This window comes from Strigops habroptila, chromosome 1 (genome assembly GCF_004027225.2).
Source record: "Strigops habroptila isolate Jane chromosome 1, bStrHab1.2.pri, whole genome shotgun sequence".
In the NCBI taxonomy this organism is placed as follows: domain Eukaryota; kingdom Metazoa; phylum Chordata; class Aves; order Psittaciformes; family Psittacidae; genus Strigops; species Strigops habroptila.
The window spans coordinates 62,341,053-62,364,271 of NC_044277.2; the positions used below are offsets into that span (position 1 = coordinate 62,341,053).

General features: G+C 40.7%; 1 protein-coding gene across 1 annotated transcript in view; it reads left to right on the plus strand.

Moving 5' to 3' along the window:
• Positions 1–23,219, plus strand: part of AHRR (aryl-hydrocarbon receptor repressor) — a 64,092-nt gene that overhangs the window by 13,017 nt on the left and 27,856 nt on the right. Inside the window, exon 3 of the mRNA XM_030477607.1 lies at positions 21,443–21,543. Coding sequence (XP_030333467.1) covers positions 21,443–21,543 — 101 coding nt within the window. The remainder of the gene's footprint in view (positions 1–21,442; positions 21,544–23,219) is intronic.

Below are 23,219 nucleotides of genomic sequence, written 5' to 3' on the forward strand. Positions count from 1 at the left end.
TCAAGCTGGGTGAGTGGAGGAGGCAGGGATGTGCAGGGTAGACTGGAGGGGAAAGAGATAGGCAGGTCCTTAACTGACTTCCATCATCTACTTACTAGGTTTTCATATAAATGCTGTGTTGCTAGTACCAGTTAACGACTCACACTCAGATGTGTTTTATTAACTACTTTAAAGAGTTTTATTGAAAAAACACCTTTCTTCTTCTGATCCCATAAGCCCTTCTAATTGTTAGGCCACTGAAGTGCTGAGATCATTGCCTGCCATGTGCATTGGTATTGTCTCATGGGGTTTTTGTATTGCTCCCTTTGCATTGTCGGTATGTGTCTGTTGTTTCCTGTCTTGTAATAGGTGTGTGCATGCTTTGTTAGTGAGCAATTAGTTTTTTATTCTCTGGTGCTATTTCTAGTACTGCTAAAGATCCACTAGAATGACTCAATGCTGGGACAACAGGATACTAAGATGTGGAAGAAGGCAGGGCTAAGTGGCCAGAGGGTTTTCTGTAATTCATTATGTCTTTTCAAGATTTTATTTAGTCTCTGATAAATTAAATCTAAATTTTGTTTACTGATAGCATTTTTATTGACTTTTTTTTAATGTACTTTGGGAGTGTGTGGGTTTTTTTCCATACTGTACTTAGAGTTTCAAATGCATTTAATATGAGCAAATGAAACCTAAATTAAATGCCAGCAATAAACAAAACACCTTACTAGATTTCAGATAGGCAGCCTCGGTTAACCTACCTACTGCTTCAGAAAATATGTGCCAATAACTGGAAACTCTTATTTTATGTCATGCAACACTCAACAGTGACATCTTCTTTGAGTAGCAGCCTGAGGCGTTTGCTGAGTGTTGACATAGAAAGGACACTATCACGTGACTGGCAGACACTGTTTTCCAGGATTTCTTTAATAATTGTTTTTCTGCATTCTGGACAGTCCTCACAGCCTTGAAGAAGACCAGAGTCTCTTCAGATCATGCCTTTCGGTCTTCCTTGTGTAATTTCCAAAACAGTTTGGGATATCTTTCTCTGAATGCTGCCCATAGGCAAGACTGGTGCTTCCTTTCTTTTCACCTAAACTCCTGCCTGTTTGGTTGCCAACATCACTGCTGTTCCAGCATCCACTGTCAGAAGCACCTACCAGGGTACCATGAGGGCTGGCTGCTCCCTAAGGGGTGGAGGGTCTCCACGGTGTCCCATCAGGACCTCCCAACCGGAGCCCATCCCAACACAACAGCCAGGACCAAGGCAGCTGGAAGGGCACCAGGGACAGCCCCAGCCCTGGGCATTAGGCACCTCCCTGGGGACCAGCCAAGGCCACACTGCATTCTCTCTTTCTTCATCTTGCCTCTATATCCTGGGGAATCTTTTCCCCCTTCGACATTACTGGACTGTAACTTCCTTTCTGAACATGACACAAAGACTATTCTCTTGTGTCAAAGACTATAATCTTGCATCCTTCTCATTATGCAACCTTTGTGTTGCAGGCCTTCCTGTTTATGCCCCACAGAATTGATAGCTAGTAATTTCTCTTTCATACCCATTTCCCAGAGCAACTTGCTCTGCCACCTCTATGGGCATCTCTATGCCTGGCTTTTTCCCATTGAAGCCATGTAATTGTAATAATCCTTGCCTACCAAGTCTGTATTCTTATCAACCCTCTCTCCTCTTTCCATAGCTTTGGCTCTTTCTCCTGCAGCCATTGATAATTTTCTTCCCATTGCCCTTTATGGATGAAATACCCCTCCTGAAATCATGCCCAGGCCACCCACCAATTCCTCCTGCACAGAAATCTTCATAGATACAAGCAGAGCTACAGGTGCCTGTGAGGTTTATACATGTATGAAAGCAAATAAATAAATTGGCTATTTAGTCAAACACAAAAGTTTATGATTTATAATGTGATTTACACAGCAGAATCTGTGCAAAGACACCTGCCTTGCTAAGCTGTGATTAGATATTATTTAGATGTTTGGAAATCATAAAACATGGGAGGAGCTGGTTTCTGTAAAGCTTACCTCATTTTGCTGTATGATTAGTCCTACAATTTGGCTCACTGGATTACACTGAAGGGCTTGTGTTCATTTAGTTGTATTTGGTCTAGCGTCTTTTTATGTTGTTGGAAAGAAAATCCTAAGTGACTATCACAGATGCTTTCCTTCTCTATCTAATGTAGTAGTAATGTATTAATTAGTCAATGCTCTGAACATTCTTCACAATGAAATAATTTTTTTAGATGAGGCATGGCAGATTTCCCTTTATAAATCCAGTTTTAATTTGATTATACTTTTTGGTGCAATCATGTAGATAATGCATCTGAGAAATTTTCTGAAATCTTGACGTCTATATAGGCGGAAGCAGAATGCTTGTCAGTAAAATGAATTAAATGCTTACTAAGAGAATTTACAAAGAGACTTTAAAACTTCATTCAAAGCAGCTCATAATTTCTTTCGTGAAGGTTCAAAGCTACGTAATAGTCTTACCAAACATGTATCACATGGATTTACCGTGTCCCTAAAATTCCACTGAAATCTCTTCAATGCATTCCCTTTTTATATCTGCATGGAATATATCAAGTTGAAGGTATATATAGGAAGTTAATCTCTGTCTGTATTTTTTTGTTGTAATAAATAAAGTGTCTGCTATTGCCTCTTACCTCTGAATCTGCAACATGAATTGGCTACTTACGTATTGGAAACAGCTGAAATAAATTGAGAGAAGAGGATTGAAAATAAGCAAAGATCAGATCTAAATCAAAACATATTTTAAGTTTTCTTTTTCTAGTCCATTAACAACTTCATAACCATTTTACTAATTGCATAGTTGCAAACCATATACGTGTACTAACCTTATATATTCCCCTGAGTGTTTCAACATCTGTAGAGAAAATGCTGTCTTCTGTTAGTATTATGCTGTATATCACTGAAAACTTGTCACGAAACCTCTATATTTTGTTCCAAGTAATTTATTAAAATGAAATTGTGCCATCAAATGACCTCTATAAACCTCATATGGAAAAATGGCCCAATAAATAATACTTTATGAAACACTTATTGAGAGGAGAAATAATCTAACCTAGATAATACATCTTGAACTGATGAATGTAAGAATTTATGTGGAAAAATATTCCAATATGCTATTATGAGGGCTAAGACAGTAAGTGGAGAAAAATGGGATTGCATTTCTTCTTTCCATACTTTTTAATGTCTTCATCTATGTTGCTGCATTTTGAAAAAGGCTGTACCTCTCAAAACAGTAATAATTGTGTGAGGAAATTAGAGACGTTTAAAATCACTGGAGTCAGTTTAATAGTTATTAAAGGCTCAGTCATGCAAGGTGCAGAGTGCTCTCAAATTACTATGTGTTCAACTGGAGTTGATTGCTTCCAACACTTCTTCAGAACCATCAGAACTGTATAATAATTAAACATGAGCAATATAGCTCTATGTACCTGTTTAAGAGAAGAGTTCTTTCTTGGGAACCAAATGCGTACCTTTTGACATGTCAGACAGTTTAAAGGTATTGCACATTGAGATATCCAGTTTTCATTCTTATCAATGCTAGCAATCACTTTAGAAATATTTAATAAATGTGGTAGTAAGTGCTATGTTATTTGGGGACAGTGATCCACCCTGTATTTGTTGCTGACAACTCTGCTGTCGAGGAAAGCAAAGATAATGTCAGTTTGAAGGTTTTGCGATCACACCCTGTGTCATCGTGGTAATTGATAATGTCTTTAAAACCAGTAGTTTGACTGAGATAGATAGTCACTGCTGGCAGAATGAGGTGGAAAGAGAGGTCAGTTTCTGGACAGAGGTCATGATTCTTGCAGCAACACTGCAGGGGCACTAAATTCCAAGAGGTCATTTCGAAAAGAGGACTTTCTTTCTTTATTGTTTCTTGTCTTTAGTCAAATCAAGTCACGATCTTCAGACAGAGGTCAGTGTGCTTGCTTTAGATATTCTAGCTTCAGCAGATATTCCACTGTCTAAATCTCTAAAGATGATGTTCAACTAGTTTGGTTTTAGTTCAGGAAATAAAATGGAAAGGTTTCTTCAGCCAGAGAAAAGCTACAATGGCAAACTGCAATTTTGTGACTCTCCATCACCCTCTTGCCAAGTGATACATACAGCAGCATGTAAAAAACATGTTGGGAAAGACTTTTAAGCTGTATATTCATGTGCCATGAAATGCCTATAATGGAGACTGGGAAATGTAACAGAAATTTGCTAGGGATGAAGAGGACACTGAGAAATCTAATCTCCTTCCCACTGAGGCAATCTGCCAGGAAAGACCTCCTGTAGGCAAAATTTGGGCAAATAAGACTTTTCTCAGAAAACAAGTTTGGTTGAGGAGGAAACAAAGACAACTGGTCAAGTCCTTAATTCCTTATTATGTTTTGCTTAACTTTGGCATTAGTGGAGTAATACAAGTCACGCCTTCAAAATCTGGCCCAACGTTCTGAAAACTGCATTGCTTGAAGTTAAATATATTTTAAGGAATCAAAGCAAAAATGACATTGAAAAGTTTGAAGCCTGCAAGGGGTGAGCTCACACCTTCACCACTCCAGTAATTGGGCTAGGGAGTGTTTCGTGCTAGGTAAAGTGGGGAGCAGCTAGCGATATTGCAGGCAGATTCACGGTGGTAGCAGGCTGCTGGAGGAAAAGAACACTGGAAAGTGAACTCAGATCTACATGAAGATAATGGGATAGATGTGAACAATTTGGGGGATTTTATCGATATACTCTTATGTCAACCTTTTAATTAATTCTGTCAATTTTATTTTGCTATTTACCTTTGTGACTTTCCTTCCCTGTTTCAGTGTCTGTAGTTTGTTAACCTGTTTTCTTTCAAAATCTTTGAGAAACATTTTCCACCTCTTTTTCTCTAGCAGCCTTTCTAGAGATAGCCCACCTCATCTCTTTTTAGATGCTTTTCGTTTTTTTGCATCTTCATCTGCAGATTTTCTTGTGTTCTTCATATAGGCTTTTTTTCCCCGTTTTCCCATCTTTGCTACAACATTGTCCCTTTCCCCTGTATTCCTTGCATTGTCCCTAAGAGCTTATTCTTACATCTGCCCTCTGCCATTCCAGAATTGGATCTCCATCTCTTCTCTCTACTAACGCACTGACTTTAGTGGGAAAGCGATGCTCTTGGGGTTTTATTTGCTAGCAAGATATTGTTCTTGTCTCCTGTTGGGTAAAAGAAGGACCAAGCAAACCACTTTTCCATTCTCCTCCATGAGACCCTTTTGCACTATGTAGTCTGGGTGTGGTGAGCTCAGATAGCCTGCTGATCCTTTCATTGCATGGGCCACAGGCAGGGAATGTACCTTTCATTCCCTCCCCTACACAGAGCTCTACCACAGCGTCAAGATGATGAGAATCACTGCAGCAGAGGGATGAAGCCTTAGGGCGGGAGGGGGCAATAAATAATGAATTGTTGTCAGCCCTCCCTACTGCATTAGGCTGCCAGATGATTGCTTATTCCTTGCTCCCACCCACACGCTTCATGCCACCACCAGCATTCTCGGTCCTTTGTGGCTGATGCTGTGGGCTAGTCAACTGATGAGTCACCCTGCTAACCAGTGCTTTTCCAGCTCCCCATGGCCGGGGTAGTTTTGGCGCAGGAGTTCAAGCCAGCATTATCTGCATGGAAATGGGGGAACGCCTGGGCGCGTTCATTGATTGATGTAGAAGTTTACCATTTGGCATGTAAAGAGCAGGTTTCCAGGGGTGTGCAGTTGAGCTCATCTTGTTCTCTTTGCATACGCTCTTGATGCGGGGAGTTTTGAAACTGCGCCCTGTATACCATCTGTTAGTATGGGAGCATGGAATTAATGGGAAATTCAAACTCTGAATAGGTCAGGAAATTCAAAGTTTTGTTCTCACAGCAATTAACTGCATGTTGGTCTCAGATGGTATTTTAGCTCATTGGGTTAATGTACAAAATGAATCTTACGCCACAACTGAGTTTCTGCACTGCAGCTGAAATTGGCACAGAGATGGAGTGGGAGAAGAGACGATCAGAGCTTCAAAATACCTTTGTGCCTCTTCAATGCTGGGCAGGCCTGGGCCTCTTTAGTGCTTCCCAGGGGTCAGAACACCCTCCGGGACTGGCGCATGCAGCGTCTCACAGCTCGTGTCAACTGGGGAACATCTGGGCAATGGAAAATACATCAGGCATAAGAATGTTCCAGCTGCCCTGTTCCCAGCCTGCCCCATCCTGCCTTGACTCCATCGACTCCCGGCTGTGTTGCCTTGGCTGGGGCGCGACACTTAGGCATTCCAGCTCCTTTTTTTTGTCCTGCACGTCAGGCAAAGGCTATACCATGCTAGGACAGGTTGTATGGACCAGCGTGTGCAGAGGGCTCAGTCACAACAACTTGCTTTAAACTAATTTCTGCAGCTGCACTATTTGCCGTCCTCTTTAATCTACTTGGATAGTGCCAGGTATGTTTCAGCAGTCCTGACCAAGCTAGAACTTTATTTAAATTGCAGTAACAGATCACTTATTTTCCTCCACTTGAAGACTAAAACTGGCTGGAAATCACTGAGGCATGGTAGAAAGGTAGCTGAGTATCAAATATGTACAGTATGTTGGGGCAGCAGAAGAGGGTGAGGGTAGAAACTTTGTTTAGGGCATGCTTGCTATAATTTTTGTAACTGGGTTACTCAGAAATCCTTAAAGCTTGATTATAATTACTGTAATTTCTCATAGTACTTTACTTAAACCTATTTCTAATGAAAGAAAGCCTCTTAGTAGCTATTTAAAGTTAATTTATTTATTAAATAGTGATTTATGTTACACTAATCTGAAATCGTTTGATTTTGAATTATTAGTTGGAGTGTAAGTGAGCTGGATTACATTTCTCTGGATAATTTTCAAATTAAATAAACTTCCAAAAAGGACTAAAAAAATAATGTAAAGGCAGATTTGCAGCTAATCCAAATTACTGTCTGCATGTTCTCTCATATATATAAGTGGTGCCCAGATCTTTGTGTGTCAGGTTCAAGTTCTTAGAGCTGTGGAGGGAATGGAGCTTGCAGTGATTATTTAGAAATCAGCATATCAAAGGTCATTGTTCATCATGATTTCATCATACTAAATTACTAATTCTTTCTCTAGAATTGCTGATTCAATGGAATTTAGCCACATGTAGTAGACACCTTCTTGCATCTCCTTAGAAAATGGAGCAATTGACCACGCTGTTTTTGAGTAGAAGATGTCATAGTCTCGAAGAAAAGATTACAAATATTTTATTTTCATATAATAAGGAATATTAAAAGGACCCTCAGTAAGGCAAGACTTTTTAGGTACCAGCTCTGTGGCCAGACTGCCGTGCAGAACAAAGCTGAGCTGCAAGTGTTCTAGCAGCTGTTTACCCTGAAATACCCATATGTAAACTCATTCCTGCTGTTACCAATGATTTTTTCGCCAACTGCCTCCAGAAGAACAGTATAATTTGTTTGTGAAGGTAAAGTAGCACAACAGTATTCTCATGTAGCTCTTTCCATAACTAGAAAGGAAAAACTGTCGTGTCAATGCAATACTTGCATTAGTATCCAACGCTCTTTCACTTTAGATAAACTTCTTGTGGTTTAGCCAAAGTTCATAAACAGGGACACAGTCACATCTCTTTGTTTAGGTGGGAGCTGACCCTGTGTATTTTTCATTTCCATGGGAAGCTGTTACAGTGGTAAGTGAATGGGCACAGATGAGTAACGTAAGACTCAGGCTAACACCTTCAGAAGTTTCAGTAGTCTATGTCCTATCTTCAGAAATACCTGTGGCCTTGTCTGCACTGGTACTGTTACCCTTGAGGTCACTCTGGAGGCTGTCAACACCCTCCCTTTAGTGTCTCTGCCTCATTGCTTCCACCAGCACTTTGGTCTGGGAAACTGTGGTGATCTCAGTGTCTGCCTTGCTGCCCAGACTTCCCATCCATGACATGAGTGTGCCAGGGTCTGACAGTGAGGTCCACAGCTGTAACCTCACAATCCCCCATCCAGTTTCCAGCCTAATTCGCCTCCAGATGAGACCTGGAGCAGTGACAAGGCTGATTTTGGGGTGTCATTATTTTCCTATCAAAGCTAGACTGGGAGGTCATCTTTTGTGTAAATGACAAGCTGCAGTGCAGATGGGAGGGGACCTCTCCCACTGCTTCAGCTGGATGAAGAGACACGTCAAGGTCAAGGCTGAATATCACTTTGGATGAAGCTAAGGGCACTTCACAACCTGTGGGTCCATCCCCACAGCCCTTCAAGCTGTCTGTAACATGTGTGGGCCCACCTGAACAAGCTTTCACCTGGCTAACATGGCTAATAATAGCAATGAACTTGCGGGACAGTGTGCAAATGAGTCATCTCGGCCCACACGGTGAGTCCTCAATGGGTTTAATGCTGTGCCCTCATTGCTATTGTTACTTATTTAAGCTGGATTATAAAACTGGTTTGGGCAAGCCTGTTTGTGCTGCCTTTCAGATGAAATGTGTCTGTATACTAATCCTCATAAAATGTCAATGAATGAGCAATACATCCAACTTAATTTTTTTAATTGTAGGCTCCAAAGTAATTTAACAGCTTTTGAAAACTTTATTTCAGGTAATTAGTGCAAATAATTCATGATGCAACAACAACGGTGGCTTTCATAGTGCTAACTGCTTGTGAAAATAGGCCCATGCCCCCCCCCCCCATATTGGGTAGAGCTGACTTACTGTAAGAGGAAACATATTTTTAACTTATTTCTTTAAATTCCTACCTGTCCCATCACCCAAAGGCCATTTCAGCTACCACCTACAGGCATGTCCATACAGCAGATTAGCATGTTGGTCATTTGTGGGACACCGTCTGTTAACATATAAAATAGGCTTTTCTGTCCTAGAAACAAGCTCTAACTCATACCCGTATTTTCACAGTATTTCTTCAGAATAAAGTTTTGATAGCAAGCCTGTTTCCTGATCTACCCTTTCATTTGCGTTGCTGTTTCTAACACTGCAGCAAGGCAGTGTTTAATTCAGAGCAATCCTATCTGTTATTTATTGAATCTAACGTTTGGTCGACTGTTTACCATGGATTTTTTATACTTTAATTAGCATAATTCGCAGTAGCACATGGTTGTCAGACACGGACCTTGAAGATAATAAAAAGGAACAGGCTGAATAAATATTTGAAAAAGGTGCCAGTATAGTTTAAAAGAATTGTAGAGCTATATACCTTTTATTTAATTCTACTCTGGCAAGGTGACTCCATCCAGATAAAACTCCAAGCTATACATTTCTTCCCTGCTCAAACTGAAGTAGAATAGTGCTATGACATCTTTAGGGGAAGCCCCTATGATAATCTGCATGTGCCTTATATCTGCCTGGGTCGAAAGGATGGGCTGCCTCTTTAAAAGGTTTCCATGAACCTGTGTTGTTGTGGTAAGCTCTGGTAGGCGAGGGGTTGCGTGACTGCAGCAGACTCATTTGTGACCTCAGAAAAGTGGTTATGAAAGTGATCTCTTGATCAGAGGAATAGAGCTCTGCTGCCTGCCAGACCAGCAAGGCAGAAATGAGCCTCCTCCCTGCAAATCTGCCCCGGCAGGAGAAAAAATGTTCCTCTTTTAGATGCAGTGGAATGATTCCTCTGAAAAATACTCGGCTTAAAACAAACTGGGCTCTAGAGTGCACATTTTCTCCAGTTAACTTTCACATTTCTTAAGAATATGTGCAACAGCATCTTTGCTTTTGCTTTTTGCAGTTTGCAACATTTATTTTCTGCCTTAAACCTATCCTCTTTGTCCCTAGCATAGCACTAGTAAGTTTTGTTTCAATGATTATTGGACTGACACTGGCAGCAAGTTGCAGTGTTTGTTCAATGAAGATCATATTATTACTGATGAAAAACCAATATAAACTGATGTTTATTACATCACTATTATTACACTCCGATAATGAGTGTAATATAGATCAGATGAGTCAGTAGGTAAGAAATCACCAGTTTTCATCCAGAACACCTTGGCAGAGTAAGAAGCACTAGAAGTAATTTGCATATCCTAATTCTCTTTATACATACTATTCACCTAGCATTGACCACTCAGTGAAAGCTGTAATTAACTATAATTGCCTTGAAAGTTGAGGCTGAATTCCTATATGTTTTATGAGTGAGAGACAAGTTTCCTGTCCTTATCCCAGAAGGAATACTCATTATTTCTTTGGTAGCTTGCTATGAGTCAAGGTAGCAGGCACCTTCACAGGCATCAGACTTGCCTGTTCAAGTCAATGACACATATGCAGAAGATTTGAAACTGGAGAAAAGGTTATATTTTATTAGCTAGAACTTTGTTTCTGAAATACAGAACATAGGTTGTTCCTTGTTTTCATATGGGACAAGTCTGACAAGAACTGTGGTTGCCTTTTAATTTTATCACTACATCTAAGTCATCTCTGTGTTTAAAAATTAAAAAACAAATCAAAGCAGAGCCACCATATAGGGTTTCTCTCTGTATGGCATTCAAATATTACCTTTCCTGCCTTTCTAAAATTAAAAAAATTTTAAATTGAAATTAAAGGTCCTACTTCTGGTCATTGACTTAGAGATCGTGGAGTTTTTAAAAACCTTGATTTCTCCAGCACTAATGGGGAGAGAACATGTAAGCCCACCACTGACTTGCTTAGGGTCTTTAGGATCTGCTTGGGATCCTCTGTGCGTGGAACCTGGCCGTGAGAAAAGGCAAAGCAAAACATCTGTGAGGAAGTGAAAAATGAAAGTCCTTGTAGTAATTGAACACATAATGTGTATGCATTTGCTGCTTCTGCAGAAGGTTCCTGTTCTGCAAAGCAATGTATTTTTGGACCTACCATAATGTCTTCTCTGCAGGCCCTCTGACTTACAAGGGATTCCAGTTGGGAGCAACGTCCATCTGTTTGGATAGCTTTTAAGGGTTAGTCTTTAAATGCACACACTAAATCTTAATGTGTATAAAACCACATTGAACATAACATTATCAATTTAGGGTTCTGGTAGTTCAATTTTTGACTTTTGTTGTTGTATTGTTCTTCATTCTGAGCTTTTAGGTAAGATTTTCATGCTACTGATTTTCTTCAGCATTCTAAAAAGTTCTGGGATATAGTTCAGTGTTTTACAGTTGCCCTGAAAAATTATTCTGAATGAGTATTTTGAACTTTTTGATACTGTTCCTGATGGTTCCTTTGCCTGTATCTTGTCTCAGCACGTTCTTTTACTTCCTGAAGTAGAAAAGCCAAAGCTCAAGGACCTCCTCTCAGCCATATTTTTCCCACAGTTCCTTAGGTTCATTTAACCTCTCAAAGCTTCATACAGTCAGTCTCGTCGTGGTAGTTTCCACAGACAGCAGAAAAGACCAGAACAAAGCTCCTCTGCCATAGAAAGAGAGTGCTGTGTTCTGTGGGGTGTGTATTTACCAGTGACTGTGTGGCAGTATGCTGTGATATTCAGCTGACTTAAAGATGGACAATCTTGCATTTCTTCTGCCAAGTGTGTTATTTTTGCTTATTTAAAGTACACTGGAAAGCAAATGTGTCTTTGCCTTTAACGCTGGCCACAGTATGGCTGCTGTATGAAGCAGATACTAAAGAATTGCTCTGATGATATTTCTGCCGCTGAAACCAGTGAAGCCAGATTTGGTTTTCTGGGTAACATATGCACATCCTGTGCTGTAAGGTCTCAGCATGAATATTTTAGATTCAATATTTATTTCATCTTAAAGGTTTCCTTTATCCTCTCCAGATCGTGTGCTTTGGCTATTTTTAAACAGTCTCTTGGGTGATATATTGGCCTACTGACACATGCTCTTTCAACTTGTTCCTAAGAGATAGTGACTTAAATTCCCTCTTGGAGATAGCAGGTATGAATTTAGCCCATGCCTTTCCACGCAGTCTGGTGTAAATGAAACTATAAAGGGACAAAAATTTTATAAAACCAATAGAAGTTGAGGAGTGGAAGCTCAAGAAACAGTCTGAAACATAGGCCTGCAGAAGAGGTTATCAAATCCAAAAAGGCTGGCGAAGGTCATGTAAATATCACATAAGTCAGTCATTGCTGGGTTGATTTCATCAGGAAGGGGGAGAAATGCTTTCTCATACACTCCTGGTTGCATGTTTTTTCACGTTTGGACTTTGATTTGATTTCATGCTTCAGGGATTGATCTACTAAATGTTCTAAACTGTAGATCTAAATTGAAGAGAGTAAAATGGTGCACATCTTCTGCAGCCAATAAAGACTAAAAATGTTCAGATAGTCTCAAGATAAATCTTTCATCAGGACTTCATTGCATTTCTTCTGTACAATGCAATTCTTATAGTCTCCCTTTTTAAAGCGGGGAAGATTCCAGTAGTCTGTAGTTTCTTACCTATGAGCACACACAACTTTTCTCTTAGCTGTCCTTACAGTAGAAATGGATTTTGGTCTCCTCACTTAAGTTTCTGAAAAATATTTCAGACTCAAATTTATTTCAATAGGCTATTTATCATAAAAGAAATTTGTTTGTTTGTTTGTTTGGATGCAATGATTAGTCACAAGCTGGTCTCATCATATGCTTAGATTTAGTCACATACAAGCATTCTCATAAGGTTCTAATTTTTCTTATTGTCACTTCTGTGATATACTTTGTTTCGCGTCACAGACGCTGCTCTTGTTCATCTGTTGTTTATTTTCTGTCTGCAGCAGATTTCGTGGACAAGGTCGTGGCATTGCAGTGACAATATAACAACATAATAAATGCACTACTGTGTCACACCAGTGGTCCATCTAGTCTGGTATTCTCATCTCCAAAATTGCTGTCTTTTGTCTGCTTTAAAGCATTCTTGTATTGCTGTCACTGAGCGCTTCAAAGTCCTCATATTGTGGGGTTGGCTGAACAGCAGTTCTGCATTCAGTTTATGCATCGCCTTTAAACTTTTGTAAACCTCTGTATCACCTCCCTTCATCCTTCTCTCCTCAGTAAACAGTCACAGGCATTTTAGCCTCTCCTCAAAGGGTAGCTGCCTCTGCTGTGGACCCCAATGTCCATCATTGTATTATTTTTATTAGGAGAATCAAACCAGTGAAAAAATGGCCTCAGGACAGTGAAATAATATGAGTCATATCAAGAGAACTACATTGTTGGACCATAGAGAGGCAAAGTGCTGGGAATTCAAAGAATATAGAGAAACTAAATTCTTTTTTTCCCTGTATTTTCTAAAATATCTGGACAAGGGAAAAGTTAAACAGCTATTCAGCCAACAAGCATCATGAAGGACACTTAGAAGAACAGGGAAACTCTGCAAGTTGTTTTGATAGGTCATCTGCTCCATAGATCCTAGAATCAATGTGTCTTGATGTGCTCTTCCTCTGAATATGTAGGTATATGTATTATGATCAGTGGGATTTGCAGAGATCCCAGTCAAGCAATCAGGATACGGCAGGTCAGAACACACTGCAGTACACTTAGGGCTGATGTGGATTAGTTTGGTGAAGTCTGAATTGCTATACAGAGAGTTAACATGCAGTCTGTCAGAGTGTAGTACAGAAGAAAATGGAATCTAGAGTAAAACAAGCATAAAACTACATTGACTGTATATTAGGAGGTCCTTAACTCTTAAACTTACCAATGTTGAGCAAGTTTTCTAAATACAGAATAGTTCTCTTATATTTATTTTTTCTACACTCAACTTTTGCTGTATAACTTGATTCTGAATAATGAACATGTAAATCACAAACTCATGACTTAAGGGGCAAGGAATTTGTTGAAATAATCTTAATTTTGATGAGGGATGTGGGTATTGATTTGAAAGTGGAGTAAGTGGCTTGCAGATTTCTTACTCAGAGTTGCTGATAACTCAGGGTTGTGATCCATTTTGTAGTTTGACAGAATAACCCATTTGTTTTTACCTTTTACGGATTTATTCAAAAGGGTATGCAAGCAAATACACACTCAGACAAGCTAATGTATTACAGCTTAATTACACTAAGAATGGAATAATACGGGGATGAAATTAAGGCCCCAGGACTGAACCTATAAACCAATAAGTTCGCATCATCAAATCATTATATTTAAATTAGCAGGTGATCAAATAGAATTACGAAGATGAAGTTGAAGACAATTACTTGGAATAAGTCTTATACCTTGGGATAGTTTTGGAGGACTGCATGTCTTTGGCAGTCTTATAGCCAATACAGTCTATCAGACTGATAACTTAAATGTTTACTCACAGTGATGCAAACAGAACTCTCATATATCTTCTTTGCCAATGCACAACATGGGGTTGTCTGTTGAGGAGATCATCTGTTGAGTCATATGAAGAGAGAAAGGCTGCAACAGCAAGCTGCAGAAAGGAAATGTGCTTTCTAGACAAGTTCTTTTGAGTCTATTGCTTGTGTAGTTAGCACACAATTTGTTTTCTCATGGAGGCACATCTTTTCTTTGGATCTGTGCTACCTCAGAAATTATGGGATAAATGAGATATTACAGTTCCAGACTACACAAAAACATGACATACAGGTGTGGTTTCTTGTGAGCCAGTCGTGAAGATACAGAATAAACCATCAAAACCCATTATAAGGATAGGTAATAACTTAATTCACATATTCTCCATGTACCACACTTTTCATGACAACCACTTAACCATTCTCAATATTTCTTAAGTTACACTACACATTTTACAGACCAAGAATTGTGGAAGCAGGGAGTGTCCATCCAGAACTTATCCTAATGCTCATTCACCTAAAGCCACAAGCAGCTCTTATCTTGCAAAATTAATCTTGTTTGTGATTAAATAATGAAAGCTTTCCTGGAGCGAATGTGAAATGTCCATCACTGGGGATACAACAAAAACCCTGAGCAATCTGCCTAACTGAAAGCTCTGTTTTGATGAGGGTGGGGTAGACCAGATGACCTTCAAAGGTCCCTTCCAACCTAGGACTTCCTAAGTTCCCATGATTCCCTACCCTGACTCAATCAATAGATGTGGGTTCCCCACAGGTAAAATACTTTCGTAAAGCTTCACAGAACTCTGCAGCACAACTGGACATAAGCAGGTAGTTTTTTTCAGGTTCTCAGCTTGCCTTACCTAAATTGTACTCCGCAAAGGCACACAGACCTCTTTTTCACATGCAAGAAAAAAGTACCTGGACTTGGTCACCTCCCCAAGAAGTGCTCAGTTTGTGTTTCTTCTCTTTCACCCGCACCCTGACTCTGATGCTGCCTTTTCGCTGTACTGCTCGGTACTGCCTGCCCTGGAATCACATCAGCTCCAGCCCAAAGACTCGGTCTGCAGGTCATGAACTCCCACCCCAAACTGATTCCCTTCCTGACACAACCTTGCTCAACAGTTAGGTGAAGAGGGAAAAGATTGGACTGATGGGTTTTAGAGGGCAGCGTGGGGAAGAGTGGGGTTTTCTGCTGGGAACTGGAGGAGAGCACACCAGGACTTGCCCAAGGCAAGGGACTCGCCCTTCCCCCTTTCTTGCCTGCTGGAAACCCTCTCAGATCTCATCCTTAATATCTTGTCTGATCACCACTAAATCTTCTAACAAGCCAGATCTCTCAGGGCTGATGTTTGCAGAAAAGCTTCAGGAATGCAAGCTTTCTCCCTCTTTTCTATGTTTTTCTATAGAAATAATTTCCATGTGTACTTTTACATACACAGACAGCAGTGGCAGCTGGATCGCTGTTTTAGAAAGTTTATCTCCTCCGCAATAATTCCTAAAGAAACAAAACTGTCCAGTGGAACATAGTGAAACCAGCCATTCTGATGATCGCTCCAGCAGCATTTTTTCTCTTTGCAAAAGGATTTGACTCCGGGGAAACACTCCTCACCTTTCACACTGTGGGTTTTCTCCCCTCTCCCTGTTGCACGAGAGTTATTTTTCTGATCCTTTCCTTTAAGCCCCTTTGCTTTTTTTAGGCAACTTCCAGCTATCTGATACAGTATATATGAATTAGGTTCCATTACACGAAGGCTTAACCTTCTCGAAAAGCATTCAGCGCTTGCCAGGAGTCATCAATATTTAACAGCTGTTGTTATTATGAAATACTTCATAGGGTAATGCGGCTCGTCTGCTCGCACGCAAGGGTTTGAACGGGCGCCAGGCCCCTGTCAGAGCCGCGGGGAGATTGACAGGCGGCGAGGCTTGCGTGACAGCGGGGCTGAGGTTAGTCAGCAGTCTGCCTCCTCCGCAGCAGGGACTTCTCCTCCCCTTCGCCTCCCCTTCAAAAGGGCTCCTCCGGACACGGGCTGGGATCTCAGGGGGGTGACGTGGCCCCACCAGCTCCACGCCAGGGCTGTGGGGAGAGGAGAGCTGCCCGGCAGGGGCATCTCTTTGATGCCCCTCTTGCGCGGGGAAAAATGGATGAGGGAAAGGGGCAAAGTGCTTCTGAAAGAAAGAGGGGACAGGATCTGGAAAACAAACAGTTCGGTTTGTACCTTAAATAAATGTCATGCTATACTCGGGAAACTTCAAAGGGCAGTTAGATTTCAAAGCATCCCTTAAGAAGAAGCAGACTGGGAAAACCGCTAAGTTGGGAAGAATAACTTTGCATTATTGCTAGCATAATTTCATCTGGCAGTCTGGTAGCCTCCGCAACAGGACTGAGCGCCATACATCTTCTATTCAGAGGGTGCATTTTGGAGCTGATTTCTTTCCCAAAGTGTTCGTGCAACCTATATGTTGTTGCATTCCAGAGTGCAAACATCCCTTTCATATTGTTTGGCAATGTATAATAGCCATTCTTTATGTTGTATATTGTTTAATTTCAGCGTGCATCTAATAAGCCCTGTCCTTATTGTCACTCAGTGTTCTCTGCAGCAAGAGGAAACAGACCATTTCAGTTCATGGCTGTGGGTTTGTTAAGCAGAATGGCTCACACCAAGTGTTTCCTAGTTGTTTTGTTTTGTTTTCTTAGCATTCAGGGTAACACGCATATCTGACTCTTCCTGCAGCTAAAAGATCCAGGAAGAAAGACCCTGTTTTCACTTCCTTTCAAGTAACAGTTACTAAAAGTAAGACTTGTATGCATAAAGCAGTATCTTTGAACCTGCAAGCTACATTCAGGTATTTTCATCTGTCCATGTAAAAAAACCAGCCAAACAATTTATCCCTTGGGCATCACTGGAGAGAAATGGTCTCACAGGTACTCCTCATTGAAGGGCTTGAAACTGATATGCCTGAATCATAGTGAGTCTGAAGAAGACAGTGCTGTCCCCTTCTTACACCTCAGATGAACCCAGGCAAGGTGTTTAGATAAGAAACAGCATTCTTTCACTGCTCATTTCTTGCCTGTGCTGCTCCTTGATGCAGGTAGCTTGAGCAGTGCAAGGCTCCTGGGGTGGTTGGGTTATGCTTTGACCACACATCAGTTGGTTACAGAGCTTAGTGTGGCAGGTAATTTTGCCATTTATTTTCTGGAGAAAGAAGGTTGTGCTTGTGCAGGAAGAGGTATAGAAACACTCTGGAGAATGTAATCCCATGGGTTTGGAAGGTACATTTTTACGAGTCCTGAAATTTCCATCCCTCTGAACGAAAAGAGTATTCTGCAACAAACAAATGTTCTGTTATTTCTGGGGGAAAGGGAACGGCTGGTTTCATAATGCTCCTATAGACTTTAAAGTGTCAGGCAGCTTTTCTCTTCTTTACAATATTCCAGATTCAGTTTTCAAGCCAAGGGGTTTGCAAGTGCAGATAGCGATGCTCGTATCAGAACTGGAGGCTCAAAAGAAATCTCAGGCTTTTACAGTGCTTTGGGGAGAGACAGTGCAGCTGTGACAAGCTCAGCAGCACTGCCTGAGACAGTCCCATGCTCCTTCAGCCAAACTTACCATCCCTTCTGTGGACATTTTTTCCTCTGTCAATTAACTGTCAATTCTAACTCTACATTGTCTTTTTATTTCCACTCTTTTCACCTCTTTTAGCTCAGAACTTGGACCAATGGCCTCAGATCTGGTACCTTTCCTCCAGGAAGTTGCACTGGCCATTTTTCTTTACTTTTTTCTTCCTCCTCTTCCTCCTCCTCCTTGCCCTCTCCCCCCTTGCCCTGTACATTTCCATAGTGTTGTCCTTCTGTAGGACCCAGCGTGTCCAAACTTGTGGCCTTTTAATGTTGGCTGGGATTGCACCATGCTCACTAGATCGCATGAACTTGCAAAACTGTCAGCCGTGGTACATGTATATGTTGTTTTTATCACCCTGTGGTATCAATTCACTCATTCATCTTCTTTGGCAGAACAGCTCCATCTTCTGTTTTATTTTGTGTTCTGGAAGTGCAGGCTAGATAAGTGCTCAGAAAGAGGTCTCTGTTGTTCCAGCTTCACATCTCTTCAGATTGCCGGTTTTGAACCTAGTAGGTGAGCACTCTATGCTGAATTGCTGATAATCTAAAGAGTTGCCTCTCCCATCAAAAGCAGTCCAAGGCTCCATAAAATGAAAACTTTCCAATTTATTTATTTATTTATTTACAGCCAGCAGCATGCACCAGACTGCCTGCAATATCAGTTACTTCCTTGCCCCATTCTGCATATATGGGAACGCCAGCAGCCAGTTTTCCCCTCAGGTCACTGAGTCATCGTTTGCAGCTTGTTATTTTTTAGCTCTCCACAGTTTGCTCCTCCCTGCCTTCTAGAGACAGCCCTCCTGCATTCTCGAGTCTTTCATTTGTCTTCAGCATCATAGGCTTTACCATTGCTCCAGAGGGCCACCATTTTATGTAATATCTAAGCTTGATCACAGCTCTCCTGGCATTAGGGCCTTTGCTATCAAGCCGCCTGTCATAACCAGTACTTGCCTTCAGTTCTCTCTCTAGGTTCTTGGTGGTGACAGGGGCATAGTTAGGCTGCTCTGTTTTCTTTTCCCTATTTTTCTGCCTAGTCAGGTAACATCTTGCAGTTCTCCCTCCTCACCCTGTCATGTGGTTTTCCTCCTCCTCATTCATCTGGGGGATCTGTGTGGTTTTCTGCCTGTCTTGCTCTGCTTTCTCCAGGTGACAGGCTATCACCAGCAGTAGTATCTCTCCCGAGCTGTTTCTGCAGTATCAGCCAGCCCTGGGTGGATTAATGCTTGTTTCCAGTGCAGGGAGGCAGAACAAGAGTGAACAGTGAGGCACGGCTCTGCTGCCTCAGGTGCAAGGAACAAACAAACGTCCCTGTCTCTGAGGAGCTCTTGCTGCTTGGCATGAGCGGTGTCATTCGTCTTTGACGGTGCAATGGGTCTCCCTGCAGTCCAGGCCAGTGAGTAGGGTATGTTATGAAACGGATGTGTGTGGCCTAACATATGGGTAACTCTAGCTGGCAAAATAACATTAAAATACTTTCCATTTGGAGATGGAATTTATAGTAGCCAGACGAGCTGTGGAACAAACATCTCTTGTGCTTCTGCTGCTGTGTTTGTGTGAGCCTGAAGGCTAACAAACAGGCAGGGAGCTCTGGCCCGCTCAGTCGGGTAGAATAATAGTTTCCACTAACGATGAAGTTTGAACTGGTGGAATTTTCACAACGCCAGAAGAGTGCATCAAAAAAATAAACCTTCGTTTCCTCGCACCCCTCCCTGTCTGTCCTTTAACCTGCACAAAGACTGCAAACCGCCGTGGCAGTAATCACAAAACCATCCCTTCTGAAGGAGAAAATGCTGGAAGATGGCACTGGAATAGGGGCTGGGTTTTTAAAAGTTATTGTTACAAGTGTCCATATGTCTGTTCTTAGTGACAGGCGTAGCAGAAGGATTGGCTGATATGGGGACAAAAACCACAACCATTTCCAATTAGTTAATAAAGGTATGCGAAAATGAAAATGCAGATTGAAGAATCTGTGTGTCCTGTTCATAGCAGCCTAGCTTACAGGTCTGAAATCACAATGTTATTTTGACTGGAAAACATGGGTAGGGATCTGTTTTAGGCAGCTTGGGATTTTCCTGCTGTGTTTTCCCATGCCCAAGGGAGGGATTTATTGCATCTAATTATACATTTGAGATGATTGCTTTGGGGTAATGACCGACATTATCACTGGCGGCAAATATTTACAACGTAAGCTAAAAACGAGCACGAATATTCAGTCAGTGTGGTTCTGTGTTGCCATGATCTGTTGTGAAATGCTAATGGATCTTGCAACAGTCCCTCACTAGGCTATTAAATTGAGACACAGCCCTTTGTGACTCCATTTAGATCAACAAATATTATTCAAATTATTTTAAAAAATATAACTTTTTCTTAATATAAAAATATATAACTTTTTCTTAATTTCATCTTACTAAAAATTTAAATCCCATTAAATGTCATGAATTTTAGCTGCAAGCTCAGGAGCATTAAAGGATTGCTGGCTGTCTCCTCTTCATGTTCTGATTTGGTGTAAACTACTCCTCTTTGTGTCTTCTATTTTGGATTATTAACCATCTCAGCCTGTGGCTGCTCCAGCTCTCCTTTAGCTGTAGGGGATAATGTGTACCAAATGTCCCAGCTAATCTCATTGGTATTTTCTCCTCTCTCGTTCTCTCCATGGAAAGGAGAACAAACAGAAAGCTGAACCTCTGTTTGCTACCTGTGTATTTGTATGACCCATCTCTGGGATGGGGCAGCAGGAGTGAAGCTGGCTCAACTTTTACTGAGCAAATGGTAAAGACAGGTTCATGTTATGCTCCCTAGGTGATGCAGGAGCCCAATGTACCAAGTGATGTCAGCCTCCTCAGAGATTCTTTCATTATCCCCAGAAATGGGATTGTATTTCAGGGATTTTTTGTGGTATATATCAATATCGAGACTGTAATTGGAGTATTAAAAAACATTTCAGACCAAGCAATGACACCCACGTGCAGGAAGCACTCACCAGTTTTGACTCCCATGAAGTTTTTCATTACTATGAGGAAAAATATATGCAATTTTAATCTATAGTGAGAGATTTTAATGAATTTCATGTAGTGTGACCTGTGAAAAACAAACTTTAAACCTCTGTTTAAAAATGAAACAGTTCAAGAACATTCCCTTGAATCTTACTTTCATGCTCAGACTCGTAGAAGTGAATAGGGTAAAGTGAGACTGAAAATAATCTGATGCCAAGAAGGTCAGCACTGAAAATAAGGAACTCATTTCAGTCCCTTGTCTTCTGAGCTATTTAGACATTTCTTTATATTGTCATAATACATATTTTTATAAACAAAACAACTTGCTAACTTTCTTTAGTTTCTTTCCTGTGGGTTCTGGTTGATGCTTTATGTAGAGTACACTAATGGAAAAAATATGTTCAATAAAAAATGTGATAGATATTTCGTATAAAAAACATCTGGACTGCCAAATATGTATCTATCTCCCTCACAGGAAAAGAAAGTTGTTAGTAGCTGTTAGTAACGGATGACAAAGGCAGTAACTCCCAATTAAATCAATGCATCTTAAGTGCCTAAATAAGAATTTTAGTCTAGAATCCCTAATCATTATGATTCCTAAATTGATAATAACTCTTTTCAACAGCCATTCAAGAAAAGCACTTTAAGAAGCAAGTTGGCCAAACGATAAGAGAAGACAATATATCTAACAAGACTGCTGTACAAGAAGGTGGACTTCTACTAGAAGTGAGTGGAAAAATGCTCTCTTTTCTGGCTCTAGCTTATTCAGTTTGATGCCATATTCAGTTTAATGCTTTGTGGCAACTTTGAACAAATGGTCAAACTTGGTGTGGGTCATTCAAAAATCACACATGTGAGTGCTTTCTGGCAGTTGTGATAGTCCTGGTCAGCCTCCATTTGGCAGTTGTACCTTACATCCTTGAAATTACTTGTGAACTCCAGCGGGCCAGTTTACAGTTCTTTTTCACTTGGAGTGATAGCAGAGGTTTATTTTACTTGGCAACATTTGAGGGTGCCAACAGGAGCTTTGCTTGTTTCTGATCTGAGTTTAGATTATTCTGGGATATTTTAATTACTCCTACTTCCTCAAGTCTGTGCTCTGAGGGAAGCTGTGTGTGCAGAAGTTATTCCTTCTATGCATTTTTATCCCTGGTTTTCCATTAACATTTTTCTTAGGGACTTTATATTGGCACAGCAGGATAAAGGGGCCATACTTTTACTGAGAATTGGACCCATTAATCTGGAGGAAGAATAAATACTGCTGTGAACTACTGAACCAGATAGATCACAGCAGTCCATCCCAGATACATCTACATTTCAAACACATGATGTAATAATGCCTTTTATACACTGAGGTCGTTGGAAATTCCTTTGTGATTAAGAGTACATATGTATAGTTGATTTGGATAGGATAATATTTGTGGTAGAAAAACTGTGTTTTAATAACAGCTCTGAGGTACATATAAATGTAAATGAAATAGTAGCCTCTAACAAATAAAAGCTGTATACTATTCAAGAAAAAAAGGCAATTTACCATGGGATCCAATATCATAAGTTGTTCATAAGTCATACGGAATGGAAAAACTGGCACCCTGCTTTCCTTCCTCATATTACTTTAGAAGATTTTAATTTTGTATTTCAAAGCAAGTAACACAGTCACCTGATTAGTTAGCACTAGTACCAAAATGAGATGTTTGGCTGTCAGGTGTTCTGTGCAATCATAGAATCATAGAATGGTTTGGATTGGAAGACACCTTAAAGATCATCTCATTCCAACCCATTGCCACAGGCAGGGATGTCTTCCACTAGACCAGGTTGCTCCAAGCCCCGTCCAACCCGGCCTTGAACGCTTCCAGGAATGGGACATCCACAGCTTCCCTGGGCAACCTGTTCCAGTGCCTCACCACCCTCACAATCATTTCCATTCTCAATGATTAGGGAGTACAGGACATACTATAAAGGATGTATATGGTGAGCATATAATTTTTAATGCGGGTCTCCTATCTTTAGTCTATAGTTTTTTGGGTGTATATTGCATGCCAACAAGTTAACAATCATTAAGGATCTTCAAAGAGTAGCCCTGCTACTACTGGCACATGGAAAGAACACTGATACATAATTTCAGGTAGGTTACAAGTGACTAATATTACTGAATATGCTAATGGTCTGCTAACTACAGAGTATATAGGAGTCACATTCACAATGAATATACGGGAGATATTTTATCCCGGATTACACTTATTGTGGATCATTAACGGCATGATTAAGAGCATGTTAATATGAATGTATTCACCAGGCTTCATTTATGGGCATGTCTGACCTAGAACAAGAGGGCGAGTTTTCCTTAGGGCTTGCTGGGAGCATTCCCTGGGGCCTGAATTTGGCTCATACACTCATTCAGT